General features: G+C 42.0%; 1 protein-coding gene across 1 annotated transcript in view; it reads left to right on the top strand.

Annotated features, from left to right (window-relative positions):
- insrb (insulin receptor b) overlaps positions 1-17,426 on the top strand; it is a 74,804-nt gene that overhangs the window by 14,178 nt on the left and 43,200 nt on the right. The window contains exon 2 of the mRNA XM_029500854.1: positions 6,790-7,338. Within this exon, the coding sequence (XP_029356714.1) occupies positions 6,790-7,338 (549 nt within the window). The remainder of the gene's footprint in view (positions 1-6,789; positions 7,339-17,426) is intronic.

Raw genomic sequence — 17,426 nt, 5'->3', positions numbered from 1 at the left:
ACTCACTTATCATATCATTTTTTCCCCTTGCTGTTAGCAGAAGATTAAAAAAAAATTATAATACATTTTATGGCACGTGGAGCTTATTACCGCTTACAATGCCCCCATCACTGTCTTTCCATGTCTCACATAGTGTTATTTTGGTCCACAGCTCTCCTTTGTTATGGAGGTACAAGTTGGTACATGTTAATCAAAATACCTCTCATGCAATTTCTCAGCAGCATCATTTTTCACTGTAGAAGCCACAGCTTGGCAGTGGGCGCCCAGGGAGCTGGCTTTACTTCTCAGGACTTTCCACAGCTATATTAACAAACAAATGCATTTTTCCACTGGCAGCCCACTTGGCACCGTGGCCGCATATTCTCTCTCCCGGGGTTTGTTCAGCAACTGAGCTGTTGACAAATCTATAATCAGCAGATCACCTCATCAGGGGCAACGTGCGCCTAAGCTGACAGAGGGAGGAAACTTCTCACAGTCCAGAGTTAGCTGCCACCTGGTTTCATGCAAGGCAGGTCTGGTTTCCCGCTAACCTAACGCGTGGCTGCCCTCTGCTACAGCGAGAGGCGGAGGGAGGCAGGCTGGACCACGGGCCACAGAGGGCTCCACTCTCACCTTTTAAAACTGCCACTGTGATCCACTTTCTCCCTGTCACCCAGCACTGGGCTCGCCAGCCAGCTACTGTTGGTTGATGCATATTAAATTCTCCGCAGGGAGCACAACTCTAAAAATAAGAAAAGAATCTTTCTGAAATTGTAGCTACACTATAATGGAGGCTGCAGCTGTGGGTGTTTCTGTCAAAGATAGTTGTTACATTGGTGTGATGTCAATCGCTCGGGTCCTGCTCATTTCTGAGCAGAAAAGCTGTACGATTGTACGATGACAGGTGGTAGCAAGGAGCAAAAGAGAAATTTATCAACGTTTCAGCAATTTGTCAAGTGACATATTTGTGCAAAGTTTTGTTTATTAGTGATGTCAGGATTCTTTTAATCTAAACTTCTGCTGTAAAATGACACGGTTGGGACAGATCAGTTTTCCAATCTGCAGAGCTTCGATTTGCTGCATAGGAATATTACTTGGTTTCCATTGTAACATAGCATCTTCACTCTGTGGTTGGTTTGTGTCTACAGCATGAAGATTTTCTGTGGGAAAGACGAAGAAGTTGATACCAGTCTTCAGTTATCTGCTTCTCAGGGTGTCGTCTGATAATCAAATTTGTTCATCTGTTGAGTAGATTAAAAGTACTGGGATTTCCTGAGACATGGAGAGGAGCAGAGTGAATTTTGACAGCTTAGTTTCACATTACATGCTGGCACATTGTGGAAAGCAAAGGAACAGAGTAGATTACATATATAGCACATTATACTATATGTGTGTACACTATGTGTACTGATTAAATGATAAACCTTTCAGTATAAAAAGTATTTGAAAGGCTTATCACAAGTGTGTCTTTATTCTTATTTAACTGTTAAAGGAATGCATTGAATTGGTATTGATATGGAAAAAGACTTCCAAATGTAGTTTTTAAATGAAAAACAAGGACATGATATGGTGCAAAAATAGATGAAACAGGAGAATTAAATTTTTTTGAAAACCTAATGGAAATAGTGTTGTTTCTCTCTCATCCCCCATGTTGTATGGACTCACAGAGAAGAATTTATTGTTTGTTTTCCTAAATGTTTGCATTCAAGATTTTACTTTAAACCATATCTTGTGTCCAATAATGTCAAAGAATTGCTTGTGCAGATAACAGAAGCTGTTGCCTTCACAGAGCAATTTATTCAGTTCATTTTACAGAATGAATGTGTGAAAAGACCAGCATGAATGTGTGAAAGGCCCTCATAACTATTCAAACAGCACCCAAATGTCTCCACAGCATCTCCCTCACATGTTTGGTATCAGGACACATTTTTGAGGAAGTGTACTCGCCTGATGGTTGCGATTTTGGCACGAAACTCTTTTGTGATGGGACGCATTAAGACTTAAACTCATTCACCTTGCTCCATCTTCGTGCTTTCTCCTCTGCTGTTTGTCTGTCACCCCCTTATGTATACCACCACCACCACCTCCTCCTCCACTTCCCCTCATTCCTGCTGCCAAATTAAGTGTCAAACAGACAGGGAAGGCGGGTGGATGGCCCACATTTCGTCTATATAGATGTCCACAGTATGGTACAGTACGTTCCACTCTGTGCCCTGTTATTCCATTTATTCCATTCTCTGCTCTGCTCAGACACAACCCCCCCCCCCCCCCCATATCCCGGCTCATTAGCGGTTGATTGGGTTGTTATTGTAATTAAGAGCTCCTGTACAGCCAGTGAGAGCATCAAGCTGTCTGCTTATGGGTGGTCCTCGGTGGGAGGGTGAGCTACAGAAGGGTCACACTCATTGTCCACCAATCCCCCCTCCAACACGCAGAATGTCTACCATTTTTTTTCCTCCATATTACAGGCAGCTCAAACCTGTTGAGTTAGCCTTTTTATGTAAGTCAAAGCCCCCAAGCCTTTTTGTTTGGCTGGTTCTTTTCTTTCGATGACACAGAAATGAGAAACTGTGCAGCAGGTGTCTCCCCTTCGGTCTCGGTTTCCGTCTGTCCTGTGGTCCCATGTTTGTCCATCACACATTCACTGGTGGTCTCTGTGTGTCGTCTTATTTATTGTCGGCGAACATCACTTACATAGGCTGTGTGTGCACGTTGCTAATCGTGCAACCGCGGTCCATAGCGGCCGTCCATTCATGCATGTGATCACCAACTGTCCTGTAGGTCCTTTACGTCACTCTGAGTTCCTGCCCGGGTTCAGGTTACACTTTCACCCTCTCCTCTTCCCCTCCCATCATTTTTCTGCCTCCCTCACCCCTTCTTTTCCCCCTCTTTTGCTTGCGACCTGCGACTCAATCTCGTTTGGTCTCCCCATTCACTCCCTTTGCCTCCCCTAAGCCCCCCCCCCCCCTCGTCCCTAAACCTGGGAGGAGAAAGGGAGGAGGTGGCTCATTATTTTAAAGACACAGTGGCTCTCACAGCCCAGCCGCCAACTGCCCAACAACCCTTCCTTTCCTCCATTCCTTTAGTTGCACTCCCTGTTCCCCATCTGCCCCCGATGACCCCCCCCCCCCCCTCCTTCCAAACACACTTTCCTCCTCTCTCGTTCCTGTCAGTTGAAAAAAAGACTCCATTTTGCAGAGAGAACTCCCTGCAGCACCGGCGACTGCTTCCCCTCATGGCCCACTAACATTTCTTTGTGTCATTGAAGCTTCTCCAGCAGGAGATGTGACATATGTGCGGGCCTGTTATCTTGCTGTGCCGGTAGAAAGACCTAATTTCCCCACACAATATTTCTCACCTGCAGTGGGACTGATACATTAACGTGAAAAGGTCATGTTTGTGTCCTCTTGCTATGTCTTGGAAGAGCTTTGTGGGCAGAGGTGAGATGGACTCGGGCCCTGTTGGTGTTGCGTAACGTGGTTTGCTATGTTGTGTTGCAGAGTTGGTATCTGGTTAGTGCCTGACAGTGAGTGGGTGGCCTGTAGGCCTGTTTGATGTGTCTAGGAGATAAGACAGGAGGGACTGAGAGGTGTAAGGTTGCTGTTATCTCTGGGAATAACACCAACTACCATATACTGAAGTAAGAAGTTTGTTTTTGAGTTTTGGTGTCTGTTACAGTAAGTATCTAATAAAGAGGGAGTGGCCAAAGCAAGCTGGTTAGATTGCGTGAATGTGTTCTGTTGTTGTTGTTGCAAGCTCTTGTTATCTGTTGAGAGGATTAACAGCTGAAATGGATTTATTCTCCTCATGGGGTTTTTTTCTGGCTGCTAGAAACTCAGAAGTGTGCAAAGTGGACATACCACACACAGTTGTAAGCCACAAAAAATGTTTTTGACAAACACAATCAGGTGAACCGCTTGCTTTGCTGCACATCTTCTCACATTTGTTTAATTAGAACTTTTATTATTTTTATTCATAATTTATTATTTATTAAGTCACATAATTATAAAGCTCTACTTTAGCAGAAAACAAGTTTAAACTTCCAGATAATTATTGGCTTCATCTGGCCAACATGTCTTCCATCCATCTGGGGCTACTGAGCCAGATTTTGCATCACTTGTTTCTCATCTATGTGTGACAATTTCAGAATAATTTTAAATATCATGCTTTCTAAAATCCTGATGAGCTTCTTCCCTCTCACACTGACTTATGCTGCTGAGGATCTGTTTCCTTTTCATGTTTAGGGATCTATCACAATCTGACCTCAGTGATAGCGGGCCACTTAAGCACACATGAACACATCCAGTCACCCACAGGCAGGCCATCAAACAGGACGGTCCCTGTTGTTGACTTCTGATTGTTTATAGAAGTTTATAGTTAACTGATTCTTTATTTCTAGCTCAATTAAGACACCCTCTTGCATACACAAGATGTAGATGCCATTATTATTTCCCTCATTTGAAATGTTTTTGAGGTCAGCACGGAGGCATACTGTTTAGAGAAGATTGTGGGTTTGGTTCCCCAGCTGGCCTTTCAGTGCTGATTTCTAGCATTACCGTAACGACCCTATAATGGTTGTGAAGCGCAACTTTCAGAAACCGCTGGAATTTCTTTGAGAAATTAAAGCAAAGACTCACAAATTTACAGTGATTCGAAGTGTGGTGGCTGCCGGCCATGACGCTTGGTTTTGAAGGGTTAATATAATCTGAAGCACTTGGGTGCTCTTTGTTATAAAAATAGCTTAAACTGATCCATTGATGTGCTGTTGGTCAGAGCTTATAGCTGGACTGTTGACATGTTTGTCTCGCTAACCATTAACAGAATGGGAAGTTAATAGGTAGCTTACACCTGGGAAATGACCAGGACCAATAACAACTCGATGGAACCCTACAGTCCACTGCAGTAAATTAAGCCATTTTCCCTCCCATTTTACGATGCATATTATAGTGTGATTGAATTTTTTTTCTTTCTTGATTTTAAGAGCGTGCAAAGTGTCGGTGGGAAATGGAGTGTAATAAATTGGAAAAATAGCAAAAGGTGCCAAATATGTTTACACTAGTAAGATGCATGAAAGACACTCGCACACAGATTGTGATTAAAAGGTGTGTCTCCATGTCATTGATTTTAAACAGCAGCCTATATGGAGACCATTAGATTGCTTCAATGATAAGGGGCTCATTTTACCTTGGAGCCCTTTTCAATAATTCTTTTGCCCCAAGTTTATAGCCATTATCACCCAAAAGACCAGTTTTTCCTTTTTACAAAAGGAGATTCTATTGATTAACATAAAGGGTGCAGTACTTGAAATTAGATGTTTCCTGGTTATTTGGTTTGGAATGGTTTGTTCTAAATTTACATAGAACTGTTTTGTGTTGCATTGCATTTTTTCCATCGAATGATTACACTCAAAAGCCCTCCGATCCATCCTCCTCTCATTCTAGATGCTGCAGTTTTAATCCAATAAATGAATGCGGAAAGGATGCTAATGTTGGTTTCTTGTAGTGGAAATAAGTTTGTAATGTTCCATTAACAAATTGAATTCAAATCCAATCTTCTTGCATGTTGGTTATTTGCCATAACCATCTGTTTTAGGCCATTATGGTTATGAGTACGCTTGAGTCATGTGAACAAATTAGTATTTTATGCCTCACCATTTCCAGAGAGTTTAATGAGTTGTTGAATGAATGTAAATAAAATTGTGAATTTGCATACAAGTTTATGCCAACGACTGTCTTATTTTTAACATAACATTCAAAAACGTTTTTTTGGGATGTTTGGTTGTGAAACATCCGGCCTATGTGATCATCTCATCTACACTGCTTAACAGCAGAATAGCAATATTGTTGCTGTGTCTTTGAAGTATAATTTTTTTAGCTGTCTGATACTGGTGCAACAATGAAAATGCTGTTTTCTTCTGTGACACCTGTCTTGTATGATTTTAACTATGAGACATCATATGTCCCTCTTTGGGCTTTTCTTTTAAATGTTGTAGAAAAGTGTCTCTCTTTATTTTGTTGCAAGTAACAGAATCACTCTGCTTTTCTTTGTACATATCCTGAAGTAACTGCTTCCAAATTAATTCTCTGCTCTTGTGTGTGAAGTTGACCAAATGTGGTCTCCAATGTGTGTGTGTGTGTGTGTGTGTGTGTGTGTGTGTGTATGTAGCAGTATGAATGAGCATTTTGCTTCCAGGCTTAATTTCTGTTTAACCCCTTCACTTCTATCTGCTTCATTCAGGTCAGACTGCCATACAATAATTTTCTCAGAACTGTGGAGAGAAGGACTTGCTGATGTTTTTATCTGGTTGTTTAAATACTGTTGCAAATCAAAGATTGGTCTTTTGCCAGATTTCCCGTAAACCACTCACATTCTTATTCACCTTTTTATCAGCGATGGAAGACTTAATATGCCAAACGATTAGCAGATTTATCAGTTAACGATGTAATGGGTGGTAATAATTAAAGTATTTCAGATCCAAATGTTTTAGTATTAAGATTTATTGCAGGACGGTTTAGACTGCATTTATTTTAGTTAGCTGGTGATGAACTGAACTGAGTGTGCACTTGAAATACATACTTGCTGGTGAGCTCTGGAGCTTTGTGCCTAACATTAAACTGTTGTTGAGCTTCTTTGTTTATTTGGCTGCTCCTTAGTTACTCATGAATAAAAGACAGGGAAGGTGGAGGAGAAAGGTGCCTGAACTATAGTACCATGTGTAACTGTACTCGTGAAACTGTGTAAAATGTGTATCTCACAACTGGAATATATTTGCCTCTTACATCTATGCCTTTCTTATTTCTGTTATTCCAGTCTGCCCAAGCAAGGACATCCGGAACAATGTAACCAACCTCCAGTCTTTGGAGAACTGCACCATCATCGAGGGCCACCTGAAGATTCTGCTCATGTTTAAGACCAAGACCGAGGACTTCCAAGGCCTCAGGTACCCGAAGCTGCGAGTGGTAACGGACTATGTGCTGCTGTTCAGGGTCTATGGCCTCGAGACTCTCAGCGATCTCTTCCCCAACCTGACGGTGATCCGCGGCAACAACCTGTTCTTCAACTACGCTTTTGTGCTTTACGAGATGCTGCAGCTGAAGGAGGTGGGCCTTCACAGTCTGATGAATATCACCCGGGGCGCTGTGAGGATCGAGAAGAATCCGGACCTTTGCTACCTAGCCACCCTGGACTGGTCCAAGATCCTGGACTCGGTGGAGGACAACTTCATCGTTGCCAATAAGAATGAGAGGGAGTGCGGAGATGTGTGTCCTGGATCAGCCCAAGGTCAGACCATCTGCCCGCAGAACACTATCAATGGACACTTCAGAGGAAGATGCTGGTCGCAGCACCACTGTCAGAGAAGTAAGTGTTTCTCTATGTTAATGCGCCTTTAACAATGGAGGGTCTATTCTGTCTTTTTTTAATTAGACGACCGATCGTTGTCGGCCATTTCATCAAAGCTGATATTCGCCAAATTGAGAAAATTAAAATAGATCTTTTGCACAGAACAGCGAAAAGAAAATATTCATATTGACCAGCTGTTGTATGCAGACATGATAGTATAGCACCTTTTCAGCATCCATCACACTGCTGGTTGTAAAGTGGTCCATTGAGACACATAATGAGAATATGCACTGGAGATCTCTTCCTCCCAGAAATCAATTGAGGCGACTGATGTTTTTATTCCAAATGGCTTATGTAATGATTTTTATGATGAGGAGGGCTGATCCTAATATCAGCAGCCAGGGGTGGTGGACATGCCACGCCCTCTGATTAGCATTCATTGACTGGACCATTGTGGGCAAGTAATCTGTAATTACAGGCTCGGGATCTGCTTGATGTGTGAAATGGCTCAACCACACTGTTGAGTCAGGAACGTTTAAAGGTAGGCATTATGGGAAGAACATTCACAAAAAGAATTAGGTTAGAGCGGGGGAGTTGACGGACAGGGATAAACAGCATAGTACATATGTTTGCTAGAAATTGTTCAGATTTTCCCTCCTTTAAGTAAGCGAGTGCTGTGGGTTTGCTTGGTGCTGCAGGCAGCCAACTGCCAGTGTGTTGGCCAGTCAGTCAGTCTTTCCTCTTCTACCATAAAAACAGAGAATGGCTTCTATTGTAAGACACACAGAGAGAATGCTTATTATTTTTTGAAGGCGATTATAGCTTGTGTTGTTTTTTTTCTCCTCTGTCTCTGTGTCTGTCAGAAAGGCTAGCATTCAAAGCGTAACAACCCCGGCCGTGTTTATACTTGAACATCAACTGTTGCAGCCCGCCTTTATAATGTTGGCTCCTCGATTTTCTGCCAGGTCTCACAGTCGGAAAAGTGATACAGGAAATGGCTCTCTTTGTGTCTCTACACACAAACACACGCACACATTGCCTTAGTGTTTTGACTTTGTTAAAGCGCGCTGTATTCAGCTTGTTTTAATTGTTAGGTTACAACCATGAATTGAAGCTTGACACGGGAAAAAAATTACACTTACTATGAAGTGATATTTTGGACTTAAGTAAAAGATAAGATTGAAATTGCTTTTACTACAGCTCACAAACCTGCAAGAATAAAAGCTATTTATCAGACATCTTTGATTTAAAAGTACTCTTGAATTCAGAAAGCTCTTTAGGTCTATAATTTTGTTAAAACTAGGTCTTCGAGGGCCACAGTACAAAGACAGAGGCAACATGCTTTGGAGTAGCTGTACAAAATATCATTAGTCTTGAATGATTATAGGTTAGGTGAATCTCATCGTATAATTCATAAGTCGGCAATTTTAGCTATTAGTAGGTTATTTGTATTTGATTTGAACATTTGATAGGGTGTTATACTACTTTTCTTTATTGCCTCACTTTCCATGCACTTGCCACTGTGCTAAATTAAAAGACTCCACTCAATTAAATTTTTTTCCCCTGTAATTCTCTCTGGACGTGGTTTCAGAGACGAAGAGCTCTGACTGGAAAAGAAAGATTAAGAGTGCCCACTGATAAACCAGAGCGTGCACGGTATGTTGTTCGGACATGTGCGTGTTCCCGTCTCCTTGGCTTTGGATCGGCCGGGGGACCTGGTATGAGCTTTGCTCTGCATCATGTGACAGCCACCAGTTTAGTCAGGAGCTGTGTGTCAAAGCAGGAGCCATTTCTAGAACATGACGCAATAGTCGCCTGCCCCTGTAGCACAAGGGGGTGAGAGTGTGCACTACACATAGGGATGATATGTGCACACTTACTGTAAATGTTTGCAAATGTTGGTTTGTGTTTGAGATATGTGTACTTAAATGGACGTGAGACACACTTTCCACATTGCCACACACTTGTTTTTTTATCTTAAGGCAGCCAAACGCTCTCACAATGGTTTTTCCAATCAGTGTTTTTCTTGAGTAGAATAATATATGGAATTAAATATTAATGTAAACTTTATGTTACTGACAACAATAACAGGAGTCACAGTAACAGCAGTATTATCTGTTTGCTGTTTCATATTTCTTTTTGTAGATTATTGTATAATTAGAAGGATATGGAGGGAATGTGATAGCTCTGCAGGTAAACTGAGATGGGATAAAAGATTGTGCGTTGTAAACATCAAAAAAGAGAAAATGTCTCTCTTAGGTGTTTGAGGAGTGCTTCCCAATGAAACACAGTAGGATCTGTAATTACGGCTTCTGTGGATTAAAAACTCCCGGTTTACAAACTTGGATGCACACAGACACATTAGATGGGGCATTAAAGCTTATATTTGAGTGGAAACCATGGGGTTGTTTTTGTTGTGTTTTACAGGGTTCCAGTTGACTTAGGCAAGAGCCAGGGGGGAGCCTGCATTCCCCTCATCACACACATGCACCTTACAAGCAGGAAAACCACTTTGTGTACGTGTTAGTGCACATGCAACTGTGTGTGTGTGTTTGGACCAAGAAATGCAAATTTTAAATGTGCAGGTTTGTTGAATAACTTTGTAGCAATCAAAACAGCCTGGAGAGTTTATGCAATCTGACATTCATTGCCCAGTGTTGTTTTATCTGGGTTTTTTTCGTGTGTGTGTTTGACAACCCTTTTTTCAGGTATGCATGCAGATGAGGAGTTCAGCACAGTAGTAGATTTTTGTCATGTCCACTCAGGCTCCAGTAACTGTGGCTCTGCCTGATTAAACATTGGTAGTTGCTTATTTACCTTCACGGAAACAGTAGCACAACAGTGTATTTTGGACAAGAGGAGTAGGTGGCCCTGTGCACATACGTGGAATGTGCCCCAGAGTTGGGCATCAGAAATTCCCCATTCAATGTGCAAATGTGTGATTTTTTTGTTGTTGTTGTTGTTGTTGTTGTTTTTTTCCCTGCAAGACATCAAATCTTCCAAAAGCCTCAATAGTCTGAGCAGTGGATTTTCTACCAGCTCTACATGTGCCACTCTGCAGTACAGCCTGCATGTAACTGTCCCTGTGGAACAGAGAAAATGAAAAATTATCATTTCTTAGTCAATATGCATAAAAAATATTTGGCATTTCGACACCAGTAGCAGTCAACAGAGCTGGCATCAGTGAGGTTAATGGATCAGTGGGACCTGCTGTAAGTCACAGACAGAATGCGTAGGCAGTATATGCCTGGGTAGAACAAGGTCAGTGGGTTTCCGAAATTAGTCGAGACCCAGATTGATGTGGTAAGAAAGCAGTTGTTTTCCCTCTGCTGCTCTTTGTTTCCACTCATGGACTCAGCTTTAAAGGTTTGCCAAATGGTGCTGGTTAAATTCATCAGCGCCAGGTAAATCTTGCCGTTTTAACATTCGCTGGCATCAATACATCAGCCATAAAACGCACCACAGTTTGGAGGGGTCTATAGCTGAAAAGACCTCTGAAGAATCCAAGAAAGAGCTCCTGATACTCCAGATCCAAAAAACAATCACTCTTGGTGTGGCTGAAAGAAGAAAAGGGAATGAGGCCAGACACAAGCTGACAGTGTTTTTACCTTCATTAGAAAATGGCCAGACTGAAGTTTCATGCTGCACAGTTCAATGTGATGGTTTACCTTTGCTTCTGATTGTTCATCATTTGTCAAAATTAATATCCATTTTTTGTTTCTTTTCTTGTCAAATTTCAAAGAAGTTTGTTTAAATTTTCCAGAAAGTGGAGAAATAAATGAGGACAGCAGGAGGACTGAATGTATAGATGATTCAGTGCTATATTTGCAGATGGAGACAGATGGATCATAGACACATGCACAGGCAGATTCGTGGAGAGAAATAAAGCACACAAGGCTGAGATTTTCAAATGAGAGGTAAAGAGAGAAAAGAACAGAAAGGGAGGAAGTGACGGTAACATTCACAGATGAGAGACCGAGAGAATGGGAACAAACAGTTGATCTCCTGTTTAGATAAGGCTCTATCTGTTTCTGAGGCCTGGCACACTGTGTTCAGCCCGACAGACACCAGCCAGCACTGCGCTTGCACAACTCGTGCACCAAAAACATACACACACAAGCCGGCAGAGAGAGTAGAGCAGGCATTTCGGGATAAAGATCACTCTACCTGAGCCTACCTGCTTTGTTGTTTGTGCATTTGTTTCCAGGCACACATACAAATGAGAATTTTAAGCTCTCCTCTGAAAAAAGCCACAGTGGGAAAATACTCACTGTTACACACACACATACACACACCCTTTTCAGACTGGCAGTGGCACAGGTTGACCCTCTGATGGTGGTCGATAGAAGTGGGTCAAAATGCGTCATCCAGCTTGACTTTGTGACCTTCCTCCTGACTAGAGTTGACTGCAGGTTGGACATCGCCCAGCACACTACATGACTGGTCAACAGACTTCAGAGAGAATATAATTTCCAGCTATGCATGCTTTTAGAAGACAAAGCTTCTCCCAGCTTATCTAAAAGAGAGCGCAAAGAAGGACTGAACATGAAACTTCATGCTGTATATGTGATCTGTGTAACTGAAGCTTTATTTCCATGGAAGTACAGTTGTAGGCGTGAGTCTGTTAGAAGAGAGAAACCTGTGACAGCAGCCTTTGAAAGGATGAAAAAGAAGGTTAGACACGCAGGAGTTCAGAAGGCATTGTAACTTATGAAAGAACTGGTTTGGATTTTTTCCAACTCCATAAAAAGGGGACAAAAAAAAAGAAAAACCTCTCACATGTGCACACTGTCTTGGCATTTCTACATTGGTCACCATAATCTATCCACCGGTTCTCCTATGAAGTGAACCCTTCCTAATGAGTCATCAAAATGCCTTCAGGTTCAGTAAAAACAAATCAAGTTGCCTTCTGAGATCCAGTAGTTGTGTGTAGGTCTACAGTTGGAGCTGTTTCCTGGCTACTGAGCTACACCAAAATATCAGCATTTAGTTTAGGCTTCAGAAACCATAAAACCACGAATTGGCATGATTAATTTTACACAGTTTGTACTGATTAAACAAGTACTGTCTTAGATCTTCGTACAATTTCACTTGTGGTTTAATCTTTTTTAGCCTTTGCAGAGAGCCCGAAGACCACGTAAACTGACTATTTACCCAAATGTTGAACTCTTCCTTTAATATCTTGTCTATAGTGTCTGCAGTATGATACCACTAAATGGTGGTCATAACATCCAAAATGCCAAGTACACATTGGCCATATCATAAACTGGACGCTCACTTTGTTGTCTCAGTCTTGGTTGCCTTGCAAATGGAAATTGTCCTCAATGTTGTTTCCATTAGTGTTTTATTTCTCATGCCATCAAATGAAAATGGACCGTCAGTGTGGATAAGATGAGGGCCAGATGAGGAGGCTGGGGGGTGGGTGGGGGGGGGGCAAAGCAAAATAAACAGAGCAAAACAAACATGGCAAGGCGTTTTCAAGTGTGGCTCCCAGGTACACACACACACACGCATACACACGCACGCACGCACACTTTTGCCAGAGTGGCGAATGGCCAAGCTAGAGGAGGCTGAAGAGAGGAAGAAAATGACAGTATTAAGGATGGAGGCGCTCAATGAAGCGTGCTGTTGGCCTGCTCCCCACAACCAAACAAAAACACTTAACTAGCCCAGCCTCTTAATTGGGGTGTAAAAGTGTCTCCACTCTGACTGCTTTCCCACACACACACACTAACACAAACACACACTTCTCCCTTGATCTCCTCTTCTCTTCTATCTTTCTTTGGTTTGGTTTATGCAGTTGTTTCTAATGAGAGTTAAATGAAAGACTTTTCCTGAAGCTGCTGTTCTTAATTAGCCATTTAGTGCTCAGTGACACAGGGAACAGGAGAACAGAAACACAGAGGGGCAGCCAGACTGAATACTGGAGGCTTAACTTTATTTAAATAGTCCTCAACAGTCCCACAGTGATTTCTTTGTTTGTGTGAGTCCACACATCTTTCTTCACTTTGAGGAGTAATGTGAAGAAAAGCTACGGCTCATTTAAAATCTATTAATATCCATTAATTTTAACTGAATGAAAATTACCAGAAATCTCGTTGTGACGGTTTTAAGTCGGACTGGATGTCCTTTGAAACAAGTGTTTGTTTGATGGTGGTGAGTGTGGCACAGGAGTCACAGCAGGTCAGCCACTATTCATATTTATATGGGATGATATTTCCTCCCTCACACTGAGAAATATCTCTGTGTGTTGTATATAAAAATGATCTTAGAAACTGGTTTGGAAAGTCCAAATACTGAAACTTCAATCTGCGCTCTGTCTAATAACTGTCGAAGGGCAACTCTACTGGTTGTAAAAAATAAATCAGATTGTATTGACGTCTATGTGAAAATGGCCCTACATCTCACTTAATTTTTCAGCTCAGTAAATGTTTTTCGAATGAGTTTATGGTCTCTGTCTCTACTTTCAACTCTCTTTGATACAACATGATGTCTGATTTATAAATAATGGGCCAATTTGGAGGAAAACCGCCCCTCACCCTCACAAATAAGTAAGTTACTTTGTAGTATAGGTCTAAAAAGTTAAGAACAAACACAAGCAGCTGCACAGGATATTGGTGACCAATAAGGTTGATCAAAGATGTAAAAATTATTGTACATCAACACCAAGATTTAACGTATTGCCTCAGAGAGATTTTGGCTTCAACCAAAAGTGGAAATTCTTCCATAATTAAAAATGCTTTTGTAATTGCTAACATGAAACCAGTTTGTCCACAACCACAAGCCAGAATGAATAAAATCCTGTAGCAACCATTCAGGGTTATTATTGTACTTTGTATATTGTTAACTATAAAAATCTACACATGCATTCAGTGTAAAACTGTCTGTAGAGTGAGAATTGGTGTCGTTCACATTCAAATGCTTCATTAAATTTGATGTGTTGCCGATCTGTGAAGCAGCAACCTCTGCACATATACTGAATCACTGCTCCAAACACATGAGCCTCCATCTGGTCGAGAAGGCTTGTTGTTTTTCCTGTATGCCTACCACATGCCAATCACCTGTGTAGATAACACAGGCACAAGCTCACACACACACACACACACACACACACATTAATTGTCTTTCCTGCTGGTGATCAACAGTTACGTTGCGTGTGGCAAAAGCTTAAAGGGCACATGGGCATGCTTGTTTCAGTGTGTATAAAAATAGTCACAAAATGCAACCAAATAATTGCAGTCTGGAGCCCTGGGGCCACTTGAACTTTGACCCAGGTGCTTTTCCTGTAAGAGGTGACTTAAGCTAGAAATGCGATCCATCACTATCTTGTCTCTTGCTGGAATTAACTTGACTGCCTAGAAATTGGAGCTTGTTTTACAGTTAACTAAGTGACTGTAACAGAAAAACATATTTACTTACTTTATAGATTGAGTAGAAACACATAAGATGTCCAGTTTGTATTCCTATTGGGTCACACTGGCTTTAAGTGTAGAGTGTTGTGTGATTACCCAACTAAAGTAATTTTAGTATACAAATTACTGATACCCCTTCCCAAAGTAAAAAATGTCTTCCTTCCGTGCATTCAAACATGAAAACATTTAAGTGCAAATGCTTTGATGATAGTATTTGAATGTAATTGTTTCCAGTTTCCTTCTCTGTCCCGTCCCTGAGTGAATTGACATGGATTTGATCCCGATAGTGATACGCTCTCACGCAAAGACGAGTGAGACGCACACGCTTGTTCTCATCTTTCTCTCGTTCGTTGACACAGGCAAGCTCCTATCTGATGCTGTACGTTTGTGATAGTTAAAGCTTTTCTGTAGTGGCTTGCCTGACATCAAGACACAGACACACACTCACTCGCGGCTGTTTGAATTACCATGAATATCTTATAAAGGACAGGGAATGAGGGGGAGAGACAAAAACTGAAAGAGAGGGGAAGTGAAGAGGGAAAGAAGGATAGAAACAGACAGATGGAAAGGGAGAGGTAGTAATCGTGCTCTTGTGTTTTCCTTCCTGGCAGCTTGTATCCTTGTTAACAAATCCAAATTAACTTTGATAAGCTGGCATCAGTTATGAGCGTGCATGTGTCTGTGCACCACTCGTGCTCCATTCGTGCAGCGAGTGCAGTAGCAGGCAGGCAGTGCTAGCCGGGCGCCCCGGGGGATCTGGAAAAGTCTATCTCCTCTCTCCTCCAGCTCATCAATGGACTGGCACTCCCACATCCTGCTCTACACACTCACACATACACAAAGGGCACATACGTATATGCAAGTGTTACACTGCACATTCAGGTAGACACATGCACGGCAGAGACACACTCGCACACAGAGCCAAGTGGAGCACAAATGTGCACGCAGGGCTAAGTGGAGCACACTGCTGCCCACTAGTCTAGCAAGAGGATTGAATGTTAGCAGAAATGTAGCGTGTAGTGTGGAGAGGACGGGGGCATCTGAGGATACCAATGCGAGGTTTCACTTATCTGTTAATGCCTCTTCGGTCTCCTCGTGTGTTTACGATGCACTTTTTTATTTTTATTTTTTTCATTTTGAACATTTTAAGGAAAGGTAGATATCACGAGAGGAGATGATATACCTTCTCAGTAATAATGCCGGGTTTCATTCCCACTGCCATGTGCGGTTTGATGTGTTTTTCTCTCTGTGAGAGTTTGTGTGTAAGGAGGAAAACATGTTGGCAGGCGAGCGGTTGTTACAGCCCGAGCTGTGTAAAAGGACTTCCTCATTACTTCCTGCCTTTGTCCAAAGCGCTTCCTACTGCCGAACTGTACAACTAGGCCCCAAGGGAAGGCTGATGGTGGTGTGTGTGTGTGCGCGCTTGGTGTGGAGGAGAGTATTATTTACATGTGAGAGAAAATGAGGGGAAAGAAAAGTTAGATGAGTAGTTTGCAGCTCTCCAGAGCCGCAATTCTTCAACAGAAATACCAAGCTCTGACACTGCTGCAAATGTTTCTTTCATTAATCGTTTTGCATGCCTCCTGCAAATAGGAAACCCCGGGCTGTGTACCAACATTTGAGAAATGAGACTGCAGGCAGCCTAGATGAGAGGTGAACTATGAGGATTATATAAGGTGTGTGTGTTTGTGATGAGGGAAAATAACACAACACCTTTTCTGGTTGTGGGAAAGGGAGTGTTTTCAGGTGTGGGGTCAGATCGGATGACTGCCTGCTTCCAGTTCTGACATCGGCCCAATAGGTCATGTTGAATTTCTTCTCAAATTACCACACAGACATGAAGAATAGAACACAGAATATCTCTTTTTGGAATCAGAGCTCATACAAATTTTCAAATCCTCAAGTGTACCATTGTTCTCTCCATCTTTACCACAAGAACTCTAATTATACCATTAATAAGTTTAATTGCTCTTATTTCAGAATACACATGATGTAAAATCTGAAGCCCACTAACAATTTGGCAGGTGACATAAAGATTATACATTTTTCATGAGTATGGTAAATAATTAATTGAGAAGTGTTCATTATAACCCTGCTTCCATAAGCACATATCAGCTTGAGAGGAAGTGATGTTTTGTGACTCAGTCAAAGCAGTTAGAGTCCCTACTTGTACATCATTAACTCAGCGGTGTCAGTGGAACAGCGCCGGCTCTTCAGTAGAGCAGGGAAACTCACTGTATGTTCATGCATACGTGATTTCAGAACCACGTGTCTGGGGCTTCATATAGTCTGTAACCACAGCTGCTGGTATGTACTGTCTTTGGGATATGTTATGCTTATGCTCTATCAAATATTTGGAATTTCACGGGTGACTTTGAGGTGGCACAGCAGCCGAGCTGACGGAGCTGGGAATGGATGGTTGGTCATTTGAAATTCTCCGGACTGTTGCTCTTACATCACCTTCCTGGGAAAGCACCCTTTCCCACAGGTTCAGAAGGTATGGTGATGTGTGAGTAGTGGAGTCCATTTACTATAAATTTCCAGCTGTTTTGATCTCTCTCACACACACACACACACACACACACACACACACACACACACACACACACACACACTGGTTTGGTCAAGAAAAACAGACAGTACAGTCATTACCTAAAACACTCGCTCACTCAAAGGTCAGCACTGGAAATCGAG

This window comes from Echeneis naucrates, chromosome 4 (genome assembly GCF_900963305.1).
Source record: "Echeneis naucrates chromosome 4, fEcheNa1.1, whole genome shotgun sequence".
NCBI lineage: Eukaryota > Metazoa > Chordata > Actinopteri > Carangiformes > Echeneidae > Echeneis > Echeneis naucrates.
The sequence above is the reverse complement of the archived record's forward strand: the minus strand, read 5'-3'. Positions and strand labels throughout refer to the sequence as shown.